Here is a 17,651-nt window from a genome sequence, read left to right as displayed (position 1 = left end):
GACTGGGGTCTCGAGATATAGGTCAAAACGTGGACCCGGGTAACCTTTGGTTGAGTATGTACAGTATGGGTATCAAATGAAAGCTGTTGATAAGTGCTTTAATACGGGGTAATTTTCATACCTATTGATGACTAGGGTCTGGAAATATATGCCAAAACGTGGACCCGCCGTGTCTTTGCACCGAATTAAACCAAACTTACACACATTGTTAAGGAGGTATTGAAGATGGTTTCCGTATAGTTTGGATACCTATTGGTAGATAGGGTCTCGAGATATAGGTCAAAACGTGGACCCGGGTAACCTTCGGATGTGTATGTACAATATGGGTATCAAATGGAAGCTGTTGATGAATGCTTTAGTTCAGAGTATTTCCATCCGCTCCGTGACTAGGGTCTCGAGATAGAGACCAAAATGTGGACCCTAGAATGTGTTTGTACAATATGGATATCAAATGAAAGCTGTTGATAAGTGCTTTAATACGGGGTAATTTTCATACCTATTGATGACTAGGGTCTGGAAATATATGCCAAAACGTGGACCCGCCGTGTCTTTGCACCGAATTAAACCAAACTTACACATATTGTTAAGTAGGTATTGAAGATGATTTCCGTTTAGTTTGAATACCTATTGGTAGATAGGGTCTCGAGATATAGGTCAAAACGTGGACCCGGGTAACCTTCGGACGTGTATGTACAATATGGGTATCAAATGACTGGGGTCTCGAGATATAGGTCAAAACGTGGACCCGGGTAACCTTTGGTTGTGTATGTACAATATGGGTATCAAATGAAAGCTGTTGATAAGTGCTTTAATACGGGGTAATTTTCATACCTATTGATGACTAGGGTCTCGAAATATATGCCAAAACGTGGACCCGCCGTGTCTTTGCACCGAATTAAACCAAACTTACGCACATTGTTAAGTAAGTATTGAAAATGAGTTTCGTAAAGTTTTTTTGTAATTCGGAGCACTGGCAACGGGTACAGCGTTCTTTTGAACCAGCCATAATGTCGCTTACTTTTTTAACGCTTGGGGCGGAACTGAACTGTCAAATTGACAGTGTGAGTTACAATGTGTCAATATTTCTTTCTGATTTGGATGCCATAAGGAAAAAACGTAAGTGCAACATGTAAAAACTGTTTGTGAATTTTTTTGGAGTGGATTTTGGAACAGTGAATAATTTCTTACGAAATTTGAGAATTTAATGTGAAATCCGAATGAAATTATGTGTTCGGGGAAAAAAAAAATTTTTTCGTTTTTTTTTTGAAAAATATAAATGGATAATGGTTAAAAAAGCTCCAATGTTTAATAAAACATATAAATTGAAACGAAAAATTCATGGATGATCAGGAAAAAAGACGATTGTTTCTTAGTTATTCACATGCGTTGATTTGAAATTTAAAAACAATCTTCTTTTTTCCTGATTTTCAATTTATATTTTATATTTACTAAAAAACAAATAGAAAAACAAAAAATATTGTTTATGCCAAAGCGCTTGAATAAAGAATAAAGAAACAAATAATATGAAAATCATATATTTTCTGCTCTAAACCATATCTATTATATTTTAGTGTGCCCAGCGAAGGGGGCCGGGTTTGCTAGTTTATAATAAAGTAATATATAATTAATATAAAAGTCAAAGGAAAATTAGGTACACACATTTTTTATATAAAATTTTTTTGTTTCGTTTAAAGTTTTGCATACATCTTAAATTATAAACAATAATAGAAAAAAACATTAAATTCCGAAAGGATGAGCATAAAGCATACTTTGATGCCAGTTAACTTATTCTTATTTATGAAAACAATAAAATATTCACTTCCAAAAAAGTTAATGTACTTAGAAATACAAAACTTTTTACTCAATAAATCTAACACTTCTCTTGACATCATAGATTTCTTTCTACATTTTCGTAGACTAGATATAAATGGATCGGAATTAAGAAGAAGCCTGTGCAAAAGATCCGTGTTAGTTACAGTTCTTGAGTACTTTCTGGTATTGTCACGTCTGAATTGTTTCACTAATTTATTACATGATTCAGCTGCCTCCTCTGATAATTCTGCAATTGATAATAATCAATGATCGATCACCTCCGACCCATGAATGAGCACTTTATGAACTGATGCAGGTAAATTATACCATGAATATTTACTAACTAGAATTTTAGCAGTGTCCAGTGCATATATTTTGAATTTATTCGAATTAATTTTAAAACCAAATGAAAGGCATTGTAGGAGATAACTACATCTGTCTATAGCGTGTTTGTCTATTTGTCTGTGATTTCGGACGATATGGTTGAATGAAGGAAAAATTTTCGTGCTGTATTTCCATCATTAGAGGTGCCACTTCCTCCACTTCGCGGTTTGTCAACTACCAAGCCTAATTGTTCTCTAAACTCCCTCTGAACAAATTCCTTTCTCTTAGCTAAAAGTGCTTTTTCCTCAGATGAACGTGCTTGCCACCTTTTAAATTCGATTCTATAAGAAACATGAATAAAGTATTCAAAAAAACTAGAGCTTTAGTTTCTTAGCAAATTGAAAATGTATAGGCCGACAAAACCTTGTGGAGGATGGGCGAGGGTTTTTTCAAATTATCTTATCTGGGTCAGCTGTCCAGTGCTGCCATCGAAACCCCATTTACCTACTAATTCATACTCAGTGCAACTTGATCCAGATATATTCACCAATACTGGTTTTTGAGAATCGAGAATTCGAGAACAAGTGTCGTCCAACAAACATTGTAAATTAATTTCAGCAGATGATTCTGTAAAGTCAATTCCTGTTGGGTAACACCGTTTTTTTTGCGTCAAGAACTTTTTTATAAGATGGTAAAGCGTTAGGCAATTTCGAATGAATAAAGTCTCTTAATAACAAATACTGATGTTTGGTGAGTTTTCTCTCATTAAATAGAGACAAAACTTCGTTCGTATTGAATTCTAAAGAATTTGAATTTGATTGCTTTGAATTACTTAGTATTGCATGATGAATAGCGGAACTATCAACATTAGCTAGATCGGATAACCTGCGACGCTTTGTCCGCTTGCTGCAATCCTCAAAATCTTTTCTGTGTCTCTGCCTGTGTTCGCTCGGAGAAGGATTCGTAGAGTTTGTCCCCTCGTCCGACTCCCGCTTTTTCAACACACATAATTCGGTTTCAGTTAACCAATTACTGTACTTGGTAATCAGCCTTGTTTTTGATCTTTGCACTTTTTTCCAGTATCGAGAAATCCGTGAACAGGTCCAAGAAACACGATTTTCAACGTCTTCTAAGGGTTAATTCTCAGAGTTTGGTAAAGCTTGAATTATGTTCTTCAGTACGTGGCGACATCTATCAACATCATTTTTAATGCTATTGTAACATAACCACGTGCCCAGAATATGCATGCGCGTAAATGAACACTTCAAATTTACACCTAAAACAAAAAAAATCTTTATTAGCAATCTTGGTAGAATCACATTTTTCAAAATCCTACACATAGGTACAGATTAGACCCTATATCAAGCGCAATCGCAGGTCATCGCAGCTGAAAATTATTTTTCCTTAAAGAGAACATACGTAAAAATATTTTAATGTATGTTTCATTTGTGCAGATTCGTGCGAACTTAGTTAAAACTTAACAAACTTCTTATAAAAAAAAATAAACGGCAAATTTAAAGTACGTTTTTCGTACGGTCTGAAAACCTATTAAATAATAATTAAAAAAGATAACAAAACGTTTAACATGTCGTACATACGTTCGACTTGAATTTCCATTGTACAACAGGTCATAAACACAGTAATGCTTAGAAAAATAACACTTCCCGGAACTTCGTAAGTACGGAGCGGAGACCACGCTAACTATCACTTTTCAAATTCTCTTACTTTGAGGCACAATTATAAGTGAATTGCTTGTGCAGTTGAAAATTCTTTTGTACTCTAAGTTACTATGACTAATGAACTAACATCTATGTAGCTAAATATTGTTGCATAATTTTAACATGACTATTTTCATCCAACGTCCTATGGCAGAACCACTGTGCGCTGTAACCGCAAATAGGCGCTTCCAAACGTTTTCATCGAGCCTGGCGTCAAGGTAAATGCTAAATATTATCAGCAAGTTATTCTTGAGATTGCTCTGAGGTCGTGGACAGACAAACATTTCGGTGGGAGACCATGGACATTTCAACTGGACTCGACGCCGTCCCACAAAGATCAAGTGAACCAGAAGTGGCTAAAAAATACGTTTCGAACTTCATAACGTTCACTTAATGGCGAATCCGATGGATTATTCTCTTTAGACCATTTTGGAGAGCAAGGTCCGAACTAAAAGATTCACCAGTCTCGAGGCGCTGAAAAAACCAATTGTCCGCCAGCGGGCCAAAATATCTGCAAATCACATGCGGGCAGCTTCCGATTCATTTTTGGACCGTCTCAAGGTCATAGTCAAGGCAAAAGTTGGTCATATCGAGCAAAAATAAATGAATTCTTAATTTTGTTTTATTTTCACCAATTTTTTACTTTGAATTGAATAAAAGTAATTTTCCAAACTAAATTTATGCCCTTTTTAATTGGTTCCACTTCGAGTGCCCTCTATTTCGTGTATTAATGGTATATGTACCTATACTATTAAAAGGCGTGCATAGAACGACTCACAAAAATTTTCAACCAATTCGGCTCTTAAAGCTGTTTAAGATGTAATCATAAAATTTAACTAAATGATAATGTAAGTAATATATAATATATTTTCTAAAGTATACCATATATGTAATCACGTAAATTTGTTTTTCCACAGCAATGCAAATATATTTCTTATCAGTTATTTAGTAATTGCTTGTTATGTCAGCAGTCTCGAAGTATGCAGTAACTGCTTGTAGAGAAAATGTTACTTTCATATGCGGAACAGAAAATCTCAAGTGTTTTCATACACTTTTCTGCATAGTGAAAAGTAATTAGTGGATCTAAGTCTAATTGTTGTGAGATATAAAAGTTGAAGCTGCATGAATTAGAAGGTAGTAGAAAAGTTTGTTTTGACACATCCGTCCGGCAAAGAGAGTAGTGCAAAGATGAGTCCAAGTAAGTTCGTTTCAAGTTACTGAATTAAACAAAAAAAAAGGAAAACACTATTAGACATATATTTTTGATTTCGTTTGATACATTTTCTTAATTTCCAGTAAACTGGTTACTGCTAGTCCTTGCTGTGGCTCCCCAAATATTTGCCGAAGGGGTTCCCGACTGTTCGCTCTTGCGTGATAATGAAATCGTACCAGACTGTTATAATTGTCAGCGTTATTACATCTGTAAAAGGGGTAGAGCCGTGTCTCATAAATGCCGACGAGGATTAAATTTTGATTCTAAAACGAACGCCTGCACATCTCCTGAACTTGCAAAATGTTATGTGACTCGGGAGCAAAAACCCGATCCGTATGACGAGTATTATTCAGCTGAAATCTATGAACCATCTTGTGAAACAACACCATCACCATGTGAAACAACAACACCCCCCTGTGAAACAACAATCCCACCCTGTAAAACAACAGCTCCACCATGTAAAACAACAACACCACCATGTGAAACAACAACCCCACCTTGTAAAACAACAAGACCACCATGTGAAACAACAACCCCCCACTGTGAAATAACCACACCATGTCCTTGTAAAACAGCAGCACCAACCACCACAACCTGTAAGACAACAACCCCACCTTGTAAAACAACAACATCCCCCTGTGAAACAACAACCCCTCCCTGTAAAACAACAACACCACCATGTGAAACAACAACCCCATGTCCTTGTAAAATAGTTACACCATCCACTACAAGCTGTGAAAAAACTACCAAGTCAACAACAACTAAGGGACAAACGACTATTGAGAAAACCACAACCTGTGAAACAACAACAAAGATAACTACCAAGTCAACAACAACTAAGGCACCAACGACTACTGCGACAACTACAACCGGTGAAACAACAACAAAGATAACTACCAAGTCAACAACAACTAAGGCACCAACGACTACTGCGACAACTACAACAAAGGCAACTACTACGAAGACACCAACGACTACTGAGACAACTACAACCTGTGAAACAACAACTCCACCATGTAAAACAACAACACCACCATGTGAAACAACAACAAAGATAACTACCAAGTCAACAACAACTAAGGCACCAACTACAACAAAGACAACTACTACGAAGACACCAACGACTACTGAGACAACTACAACCTGTGAAACAACAACTCCACCATGTAAAACAACAACACTACCATGTGAAACAACAACAAAGATAACTACCAAGTCAACAACAACTAAGGCACCAACAACTACTGCGACAACTACAACCGGTGAAACAACAACAAAGATAACTACCAAGTCAACAACAACTAAGGCACCAACGACTACTGCGACAACTACAACAAAGGCAACTACTACGAAGACACCAACGACTACTGAGACAACTACAACCTGTGAAACAACAACTCCACCATGTAAAACAACAACACCACCATGTGAAACAACAACAAAGATAACTACCAAGTCAACAACAACTAAGGCACCAACTACAACAAAGACAACAACTACAAAGACACCAACGACTACTGAGACAACTACAACCTGTGAAACAACAACAAAGACAACTACCAAGTCAACAACAACTAAGGCACCAACAACTACTGCGACAACTACAACCGGTGAAACAACAACAAAGATAACTACCAAGTCAACAACAACTAAGGCACCAACGACTACTGCGACAACTACAACAAAGGCAACTACTACGAAGGCACCAACGACTACTGAGACAACTACAACCTGTGAAACAACAACTCCACCATGTAAAACAACAACACCACCATGTGAAACAACAACAAAGATAACTACCAAGTCAACAACAACTAAGGCACCAACTACAACAAAGACAACAACTACGAAGACACCAACGACTACTGAGACAACTACAACCTGTGAAACAACAACTCCACCATGTAAAACAACAACACCACCATGTGAAACAACAACAAAGATAACTACCAAGTCAACAACAACTAAGGCACCAACTACAACAAAGACAACTACTACGAAGACACCAACGACTACTGAGACAACTACAACCTGTGAAACAACAACTCCACCATGTAAAACAACAACACCACCATGTGAAACAACAACCCCACCTTGTAAAACACCAAGACCACCATGTGAAACAACAACACATCCCTGTGAAATAACCACACCATGTCCTTGTAAAACAGCAGCACCAACCACTACAAGCTGTAAAACAACAACCCCACCATGTGAAACAACAACACCCCCCTGTGAAACAACAACACCACCCTGTGAAATAACCACACCATGTCCTTGTAAAACAGCAGCTCCAACCACTACAAGCTGTAAAACAACAACCCCACCATGTGAAACAACAGCCCCACCCTGTAAAACAACAAGACCACCATGTGAAACAACAACACACCCCTGTGAAATAACCACACCATGTCCTTGTAAAACAACAGCACCAACCATTACAAGCTGTAAAACAACAACCCCTCCCTGTAAACCAACAACACCACCATGTAAAACAACAACACCACCATGTGAAACAACAGCTCCACCATGTAAAACAACAACACCCCCATGTGAAACAACAACCCCACCCTGTAAAACAACAACACCACCATGTGAAACAACAGCTCCACCATGTAAAACAACAACACCCCCATGTGAAACAACAACCCCACCCTGTAAAACAACAAAACCACCATGTAAAACAACAACCCCACCCTGTAAAACAACATCCTGTCCCTGTGAAACAACAACCTCACCTTGTCCAGAAGTGTTGACTGATTACGACTATAACAACAGTAGGCATATTGTTCGAGTGAAAAGGTCTTCAAAGGATTGTGTTAACTTGCCTGATAACACCTTCCTTGTACACCGTAGATTGTGTTCCCGCTTCTATGTATGCCAGAATGGGGCTGTGCAGCCTTTGAGATGTCCACTTGGATTTTGGTTTGATCGAGAGTTGGAGACTTGCCGTCCTCGCCGAGAAGTAACAAACTGCCGATAGATGACAAAATGTTGTACTTGAAAGACGACCAATTGTAAAAGGACCAAGGAAGCATTAGAAGCACATCAATAGCATATGTGCAAAGTTTTGTTAGTCTGATAAAACTATACCTTAACAGCGGTTAGATAACTGGTATGAACCATTAGGCACATACGTTGACTGATGCCCTTATAATGCTTTCAGCTTACGACCACCGGTAAATAAAGGAACCACTAAACATTGTTATATATATTTCTATACATACAATATACTATACATACATATGTACGTACATATCCCCCTATATATGCAGAAGCAAAATATATTATAACCCGAGCATTCCAAAAATCCAAAATATAACTTTTATTTGGCATCGTCATTACATTTCTGTTAGCTCCAGGACGTTAATTTCCGTCCATCGGGCAAGGTTGTTCATGCAGGCAGACGAGAAGAGTCTTTTTATGCTATAAAGTGAATAGATTATCAGCATGCGCAAAAGCATTAAAAAGCGTATGAGATAAAAATCTACTCTTATATGAGCGATTACGAAGGAATAGTTGACGTTGCTTCTAATGAAAGTAATAACGATCCAATGGACGAAAAGTTTAAAATGCGCCTTCCACTTGCAGAAAAACTGCTTTACTAACTGCTTCTCCTTACGTTAGAGCTGCCGGTTCTATACTCGTAACAGCCTCTTTCTATGCTACCTCAAGTGAAATTCTAGCGAGTAAGACATCGCTGTAGATTCATCAACGGCTACAGCTCTGTAAGAAGATGTGGTAGGGGGCTGAGTCAATCAAATAATACCCATAGTTGGTGCATATATCAATAATTGCCGCTTACACCCTTTATTTGTTGTTTGGCCGAGCTCTTCCTCCAATTTGTGTTATGCATCGATGTTCTACGAAGGGCTGATGATTATTCCCGAAGAGATTTTTCATGACAAAAATACATTTAGAGGTTTGACATTGCCTGCCGGGGTACGACAACAATTAGAAAAAAGAATATTCTATCATCTGGTGTTTTATAAAGATTCAGAGGTTCACAGAGATGCAAACATGCGCATTTATATACAGGGTGGCTGATGAATTTTGCCACATTAAGAAACTCAAATAACTCTTTTTTTAGTGTATGGAATTCATTTTTTTTTCAAGTTGAAGGTCATTAAATTTTATTAAATGTAGCTTAACTAGTTTTAAAAATAATTGAATTTAAATGCCCCCCATGCTCGTTGACACAAGTGCGGCATCTTAGTAAAAAGTTGTTCATTGCTGCTTTGAGAGTTCCGACAGGAATAGCCGCAATTGTTGCCCGAATGGATTGTTTTAGTTCATCCACATTTGTTGGCTTTGTTTTATAACCTTCTTGTTTACATAAACCCCACAAGAAAAAGTCAGGTGCAGTAAGGTCAGGCGACCTGGGGGGCCAACGAAATTCGGAGTTTCTTGAAATCAGTTTATTGGGAAATTTTCGTCGCAACTCTGTCATAACAGTCTGGGCTATGTGAGACGTTGCCCCATCTTGTTGAAACCACACAGAGTTGAAAGGAATTCTCTTTCGGCGTAGTTCTGGATAGAAAAATTCTTTCAGCATTTTCAAATAACGGTCTCCAGTAACCGTAACGGTGTGACCATTTTCTTCAAAAAAATAAGGCCCGACAATACAGCGTGAAGAAACCGCACACCACACTGTCACGCGAAGAGGATGCAATTCCGTCTCGTGGAGTATCTGTGGGTTAGAAGTACTCCATATTCGACAATTTTGTTTGTTCACATTCCCGTTTAAATCGAAATGGGCCTCATCAGACATGAAAAGACAGTTTAACATTTTTGGTCTTCTTCCACCATTTGCAGGATCTTCTGGCAAAATTCCAAGCGAATCGGCAAGTCTGCTGCATTCAGTTTGTTAACTATTTGAATTTTGTAGCGAAATAAGTCTAAATCTTTGTGCATTATTGTTTGCAAAGACTGTCGGCTGACACCAAGTTGAGCAGATAAGCTTCTTGTTGAAACCCTTGGATTGCTTTGTATAGCTGCAGCTACAGCAGCGATCGTTTCCTTCGTCCGAACTGGTGGGTTTCGATGATAAGGCCTTCTTGCGACTGTTCCTTGCTCAGCAAAATTAATCACCAGTCTCATTATGGTCCATCTGCTCGGGGGACCGCCGCCAAACATCCGCCTGTACTCTCTCTGTACCAAAACTACGGACTCCAGTGCGTGATAGCGGCGGACTATCCAAATTCTTGTTTGCGTGTCCCAGTTAGCCATTTTAATAAATTTTAAAGATCAATCTACAAATTAAAACAAAAATGGAGCAGATAACTTAAAAAGAAAAAAAGTTATTCAATTTTTTTTTGGTAGCGGCTTTCATCAGCCACCCTGTACATAGATACATACACCACCTTATTGATTTTTTTGCTCTTCCATAACCGGAAATGAAGAAGGTTTTTTTTTATTTTGGTGAATTTTAATGAAATTATTTTCTTTGAGGCATCAATTTTTCTCAGATTGATACGAGACTCCAAGAAAATAATGAGACTAGTTTGATGCGACCGCGGACTGTAAGTGACCTGAAAAGAAACAGGACATCGCCTCTAATAACGATTATAATGGGTTCCACGTATACTCAACTTAGCATCTTAATAAACCAGTTCAGTGTTTTTTGGCCTATATCTCTTTAGGTCAACATCCATAGACCATAAATGGTCTAAGAAGCCAGAGAAATATATGGTTTGAGGATCGATAATAATGCCATACCTAAGCCAGTTGGTATCACCACCGACCCAAAATGGTTTCTGTATGCGTATTATGAGTTATATCTGAGTCTGCTTCCCACCCAAATCAGCATTTAATATTTGAATTTGTTCTAATATAGTCGATCCGTGGCTGGCGCATACCATTTTGCCCTTTGGCGAGCGGCGTAAAATTGAAACAAGCAGTACACGCCATATCATCCAGAGGGCATTAGGCGAGCTTAACTCTTGGGCCACAGGCTGTGGTCTAGGTTTAAACCCACGTAAAACAGAGCTTATGCTTTTCACCACCAGATATAAGGTACCACCTTTTACCTTACCAAATATTAACGGACAAACTCTCTCACTATCACCCAGCGCAAAGTACTTAGGGGTAATTCTGGGCTCCAAACTAAGCTGGACATTAAATGTTGAAGAACGGGTAAGGAAGGCAGAAATTGCTTTATATGCCTGTAAACGTATGCTTGGAAGAAGATGGGGTCTTCAGCCTAAGCATACATTATGGCTGTATAAGACGGTTATACGACCTATTCTATCGTATGGTTCGGTAGTTTGGTGGAAGGCTCTAGGGAGAGAGTACAATACCAAACTACTCGGCAGAATACAAAGATCAGCATGTGCAATAACGGTCGGTGCAATCAGATCATGTCCTAGAGAGGCTCTCAATGTACTGACACACGTTATTCCAATAGACCTACATATTAAGAAGACGGCAACCATGAGTGCATTTAGGTTAAACGAAGCGGGTCGCTGGAGAGAAAAAACGTATGGTCATGCTAGTCTATTATTGCGACAAACTCAGTTAATCTCGGTCAGAACTGACTACATCGTCCCGACGGTAACTTTCAATAGGAATTTTGCCACTCTCTTTCCAACTAAGGAAGAATGGAATAAGGGATTCTCTCTAAACAACCTCGACACTACAGTCTATACGGATGGAAATAAAATGTGCTGCGGTGTTGGAGCTGGTATATATTCTTACAGACTTAAAATTGAGAAATCTGTGCGGCTCCCTAATACCAGCAGTGTCTTCCAGGCGGAAGTACTGGCGATTGGGGAAGCTTGCAGGTTACTAATCGCAGATTTCTCTTTTAAGGGTAATATCGCTATTCTCTCGGATAGCCAAGCTGCAATCCAGGCACTGGGTTCGGCCACAACAACCTCCAAAGTGGTGGAACAAAGTAGGAATAGCCTCACCATCTTGAGTGAAAACCATAAAGTTACCTTAATCTGGGTCCCGGGACATCGGAACATTGAAGGTAACGAAAAAGCAGATGAACTGGCAAGAGGGGGATCTGCCATGAATAACGCTCTTGCAGAATTGGTACTCACACCATTCGGTGCAGTCAAGAGCACAATTTCCCAAAAATACCTCCGAATCGCTGACTGTAGGTGGAAAGTCCAGACGAAATGCAATATTAGCAGAACGTTATGGCCCACCTACAACCTCAAGCAATCGTCGGCATTAATAAGAATGAAACGACGGGATGCCTGGAGATTAACGGCGGTCATAACTGGCTTTTGGTCTATCGGAGAACAAGCAGCCAAAATGGGTATCCCTCACAATACATACTGTCACAGTTGTAAACAACCGGAGAAAAAGGAGACAATCTTCCATTTCCTCTGTGAATGCCCTGCCCTATGGAAGGACAGACTGTTAACCCTGGGCCAACCGCTGTTCGAGAATCTCGAGCAAATATCTGGCCTCGACGTTAACAACCTAATAAGGTTCCTTAACCGCACAGACTGGATATAGTTATGCTGTAAAAAACCGTTAAACAAGTTGGCAACGAGGATGTGGCAACAAAATGGCGCGAAAGCGCTAGTTGGATTCTGGAAGAATCACCACTTTAACCAACCAACCAACCAACCAACCAACATGCCATAAAGCGGAAGTGAAGCTCAATAAGCCAATTACCACTTCCAGATAAGTGGCGCAAAGAAACAAACAGATTCATACGTAGTCTTTGGGCCATAGGCCATTTCATGTTTTTCCTGTCAAGGGTAATACCAGGATTTACGATGACTTTTCTTTCGAAGCAGCCTGTGAATAATAGTAAGTTAATTTCTTTCAGTGACGAAAACGCTGTAGTAGTCTAAGTATCAGCAGTCATTAGCTATATAATTGTTGATGATGAACAAATGGCCACTTATTCCTTCGATTTATTTCGCTTAAACCGAGCGTTTGCGGTGGTAAGCTGTATGCATTGACATATGAAATATAGGTAATTGCATAGTGCGTAGCCAAAATATATTTACAGAAATGTGCATATCTACTCATGTAGATGTGTGTATAGATGCACCGAATGAAATTTACTTGCCCCAACCACCACTAATCCATACCCTTACGATTTTGCAACGGAGTGTATACGAGAAGAAATCGTAGAGGTACGCATTCATAGTGGTTAGGGCAAGTATACATACTCGTACACACACATATTCGAATTCTTCGGTGCTTACTATATCATTGCGTAATGCATGTTGTAGCACTGCTGCCACCAAATGCAGCCATGCATAATTTTGGAATCACTTCCGCTCGAAATGCCTTTAATGTTACATCCCATGGCAAACCATACTTGACTTAAGGGATGTGCATATTGGCACAATATTAACATATATATTTATGCACACCAATGCACTCATATGTTATATATATGTATGTGTGTGTGTTAGCGTGTAAAAATAATAATTATAAGTATTAAAAATGCGAGTTACCAGCAATTGTTTGACATTTCCCGCTTTAATTATCAACAAATCTTCCCTGCCTTAAATGAAAGTGGCTTTATTTTAGTCACGTACAGAAGTTTGGCCTCTCACAGTTTTGACATAAAGGAAATGCCAGCTAATGATTCGATTTTTAGAGTGTAAATACGTATAGCAGCAGTTTGCAGCCGAAAAAGACCCAAGAACCAGACCAACGAATTTCTATGTAAATTCGCGCCAGCTTTTTGCCATTTGTGTAGCCTTGGCAAGGCTATTCTTCTTACAACACATTTTCTTAGCTCTAGATGTACATTCTTTCTCGATTCGACGACACTCGACAGCAGTTTACATTTTATTATGATGGTGCGCTTGACGAACATTATTGATCTGACTTGGGAGAGTTAAGTGAAGATGAGTTCCATCGAATATTTTCATGACGGGTCTATTATAATAGCATTTTCGAAAACTATATTACGTGGAGTAGTCGACGCAAAAAGCTAAGTCTGATAGATGCGGCCGAAATATTGTGCATCAAGTGCGTGGCCTTACTCGCTTGTCCAAAAGCATTGTGGACCTTCTACAAGTTTTCAAACTTTTTATAGTGGGTCGTATGATTGGAGAAATTGTTCAGTGGACCATCGTTGAAATCAGCCAACGCTCATGTATTAATTCCACTGATGCAGCTCAAATAGAATAATCAAACTCTGAGGAAAGTAAAGCTTTGGCAGCTATGTTAGCCCTTCAAGTGCCAAATGTCCAGAAAGATTGTACGGAGAGTATAAAATTGATCTCTGTGCCTCATGTGCGAAATAAAGTGTAAAATTTATAAAACGCAGTTTTATTTTAGTCTTAAGCATAAACTGTACGTTTAGAACTAATTTTTGAAATTTAATTTGATTAGTGCTGCTTTTTTATTTAATTTTATCAGAAGCTATGAACCAAAAAATAAAAAATGAAACAGCAGCCGTGGAGCTGTTGACTTTCCTAATCATTCGAAAATAAACACCTTTAATTTCTCCATGCATACCCTCAGCAATGTTGCTAATCACGCAAAGAATGCTCCCTTGATGAGAACTAGAGCTCTGTGTGAGCTTTGGCCTGCTGCACAAAATGTGTCCATTTGTTCCGATCTTTGGCTGATTCCTTTCAATTGTTGACCTTGAGTTTCCCCATGTCGTCTTCTAGTTCGTGAATCCATCTTGATACTGGTCTGCCTCCTGCTTTCGTTGCAAATGTTTTAGCGCCAAGTATTTTTCATTCAGCTCCCGTGGGGTCCATTCTCATGATGGCTAGGCCATCTTAGGCTTTGAGCTTTGATGAACCGTACAATATTCCGTACACTATTTTCTCCTCTTTACGCTGCGCCTGCTGATAATTCCATTTAATTCGCCTTTCGCCGTTGACTTTGCTTGCAACGAAGATTTGTCTTCAAAATTTTCTCCCAAAAACTTGAAGCTTGTTTTGGCCTTTTTCCCTTCTTGTCTACGACTCCGACATCAACATATATTTTGTTTTATATATATTTCAAACAGTCAAAATATCTAAATGAAAACATACATACATGAGGTCCACAAATATGCAAGCTACTCAGCTTATGCAAGAATGAACAGACATTCAAATCCTTGTTATGCTTCTATATGAGAAAAGAAATACTAATATTTATAAGCATTCATATACATATATATATGCACCTGTGTACAACTATATTTGTACTCATAACCAGCCAATCTCGCTGACAATAAGCTGCTTCTTGACATGCGACAGCAAACTATTGATGCCTCTCCATGTGACTGTTTGCTCTCGACGTTTTATTGATTTTTCACATCGATGAGTTTAAATATGCATGCAATTAACTTAACTATAAATATGTTTTTAATCGAAAAGGGGGCGGTGAAACCTGTATTATAGCTAAAACAAATTGATGTGTACACATATATACATATATTACATATTGCTTATGTAGCACAGCACTAGGCGTATGGATTTAAAGAGGCGTAGAGAAGAGACAAATGCACGCACGTGGGGGAGTATAATTAATTAAAATTTGTTATGTTTTGTATAAGGTGCATTAGAATATTTATTAATAACTTCTTTCCCTATGTTGATATATGCTATGCTGGGACTTCCAAAGAAGCAGCCGACTGTCATGGAGTGCCTACTAAATAGAATGACCCCTAAATATGAGATCTTTAGTTCCACTTTCGTTGCCTAAATTTAATATTAAGGCGATGAGATATGCGTTTTAAAAATGCTTAAGATTTGAAATTCATCAGGTAGTTAGTAACAACAAGAACAACTATATCAACAGGCGGAGCAAAGAAATGAGAGCGAAGATTCTTAAATCTTAGCCGAACGAGAGCAACGCAGCTAAGCAGAAGATGCTGAGATGATTCCATCTCATCGCCCATACAACTGAGGCAAAGATGACCCCAAGTGGTGCCGAGTCTTACAGCATACAAAATTTACGGATATTGTCCTGTGGCCACGACTTTACAAGTTGGTTTACTTACCTAGTGCTCGCTGAGTTTATGCGAGAGACACTCTGTCAAGGTAGTCAACTACATTACAGGGCCTTTGTCTAGCCAACTCATCCCATCCGCAGTTTTCTGCAATACACTTACATCAAAAAAATCGGTGGCAATCGGAAGTGAAAACAGGCATTCTCCGATCAGTTTTGAGTTCACGACCATCAAGCCTAGGACGCTGATTGCCGCTTGGCTCTTTGAGTATAATTAAGCAATCAACTAACTTTCTATCGAAAAACTCGCACCCGTCTTGTATGAGCATTTTATAGCAAGTATGCCGAGGTGACTAACAGAGCCAATTTTGTTGCGCGCGATGTGCCAGCAGTAAGTCTTGGGTTCATTCACCACAGCGGACCCGAAAGAAAATGCTAACTAGCGCTCGTCCTCAAGTCGACACGTAGTCGAAAATCGTCACATAAACTTTGGTTGATTTCGCGCTCAAGTAATTGAATTCGCTTAGATTGTCAGGTATTTACAAGATTTACGCTATAGTAAATTCGCTTTTGTGTGGAATTTACTTATTGACAGTTTTGACATTTTTCAATGCTATTGATTATAGCAGCAACAACGTGCCTTTGGGTGGCAAGAAAGCATTGCCTGCGCCAACACACACTAATATACGCACCCGTTCGCTTAAATGCCTTTAAACAATAGTTTGAGCAGATAAATTAATTAGCTGAAATAGTTAAGCGTTGCTGTCACTGTCAAAAGCTGTGGCCTTACCTATTTCAAAGTGTGCGTGGTAAATTTAAACATATTAATGTACATGCATTCGTGTATACATATACACATGCGTGTGTATGTGTTCGTGAATGTGCGAGCATATAGAAATTCTGACTTTTGTGGAGACTGTCACTCAGTTGGTCATAAATTAAATTTGCGGCAGGCGCGTGCGCGCAGTCATTGTTCCGGCAGGCATTCAAATGCCAATTATGAACAACAACAATAAGAACAACAGCGGCAATAGCAATAATGCAACAACAATCATGCAAATATTGCCAACTGAAGCCATAACATACAACAACCACAACAATAAGAGAGATGACAATTGCATTTGCCTCCTCCAATGACGGCGAGGATGTGCACAGCGGTATGCGGCTGTGAAGGCAAAGCCCTTGCCAAAATTTTAGCACAAAAGGCTGCTGACGTTTACAAGACGTGTAAATGTGTAATTGTGTAAACCTTGTGAAACTTGCTCACTAATATTCATACAAGTGAATATGGGACTAGGCGGGTATGTAGTATTCTACAGGAGAGGGTCGCTCACTTGCCATTTACTGTTATTTTTCTAATGAAATAACGCGAATATAAAGAGAAACTCTACCGCTAATAGCTTTAGTGAAAATGTTCATTTCCAGTTTATTTATAAATGTACTTACGGTATACAACACTGGGGATGCGCTAGTCAATAGTACATCACCTCTACTGGGACCAACTCCAAAGTTTACTTTTGCATAGATAGTCAGGCAGCCACTAAAGCAATTAAATCGCTTGAAATTGAAATTTGAAAAGGTCGAGCCAAGGAGAACCAGGAGATTTAGCGGCTCCTAAAATACTCAGGCTAAAAAGCCCATTGTATTTAAAGCTCTGGAAAGGAGGTAGATAGTCAAGGAGGCAAGCAGAAAAGTATCGAAGAAAGAGA

The 17,651-nt window shown here is 38.8% G+C and overlaps 1 protein-coding gene across 1 annotated transcript; it reads left to right on the top strand.

The window, feature by feature from the left end:
• Positions 1-5,042: 5,042 nt before the first annotated feature.
• LOC129244394 (mucin-2-like) lies at positions 5,043-16,656 on the top strand. The gene is made up of 3 exons (XM_054882015.1): positions 5,043-5,052; positions 5,151-7,844; positions 16,538-16,656. The coding sequence occupies exons 1-3, from the start codon at positions 5,043-5,045 to the stop codon at positions 16,654-16,656; spliced, it is 2,823 nt and encodes a 940-aa protein (XP_054737990.1).
• Positions 16,657-17,651: the final 995 nt, after the last annotated feature.

The sequence above is a fragment of the Anastrepha obliqua genome, chromosome 4, assembly GCF_027943255.1.
Source record: "Anastrepha obliqua isolate idAnaObli1 chromosome 4, idAnaObli1_1.0, whole genome shotgun sequence".
Lineage (NCBI taxonomy): Eukaryota > Metazoa > Arthropoda > Insecta > Diptera > Tephritidae > Anastrepha > Anastrepha obliqua.
Note: the sequence above shows the minus strand (reverse complement) of the source record. Positions and strands in the feature narration are given on the sequence as shown.

Bases quoted from the DNA above. Each gene is read 5' to 3' on its own strand.
- LOC129244394 (XM_054882015.1), top strand. The intron at 7,845-16,537 runs GTAGGCATATTG...ACTTATTGACAG, and splicing joins TGATTACGACTATAACAACA to TTTTGACATTTTTCAATGCT.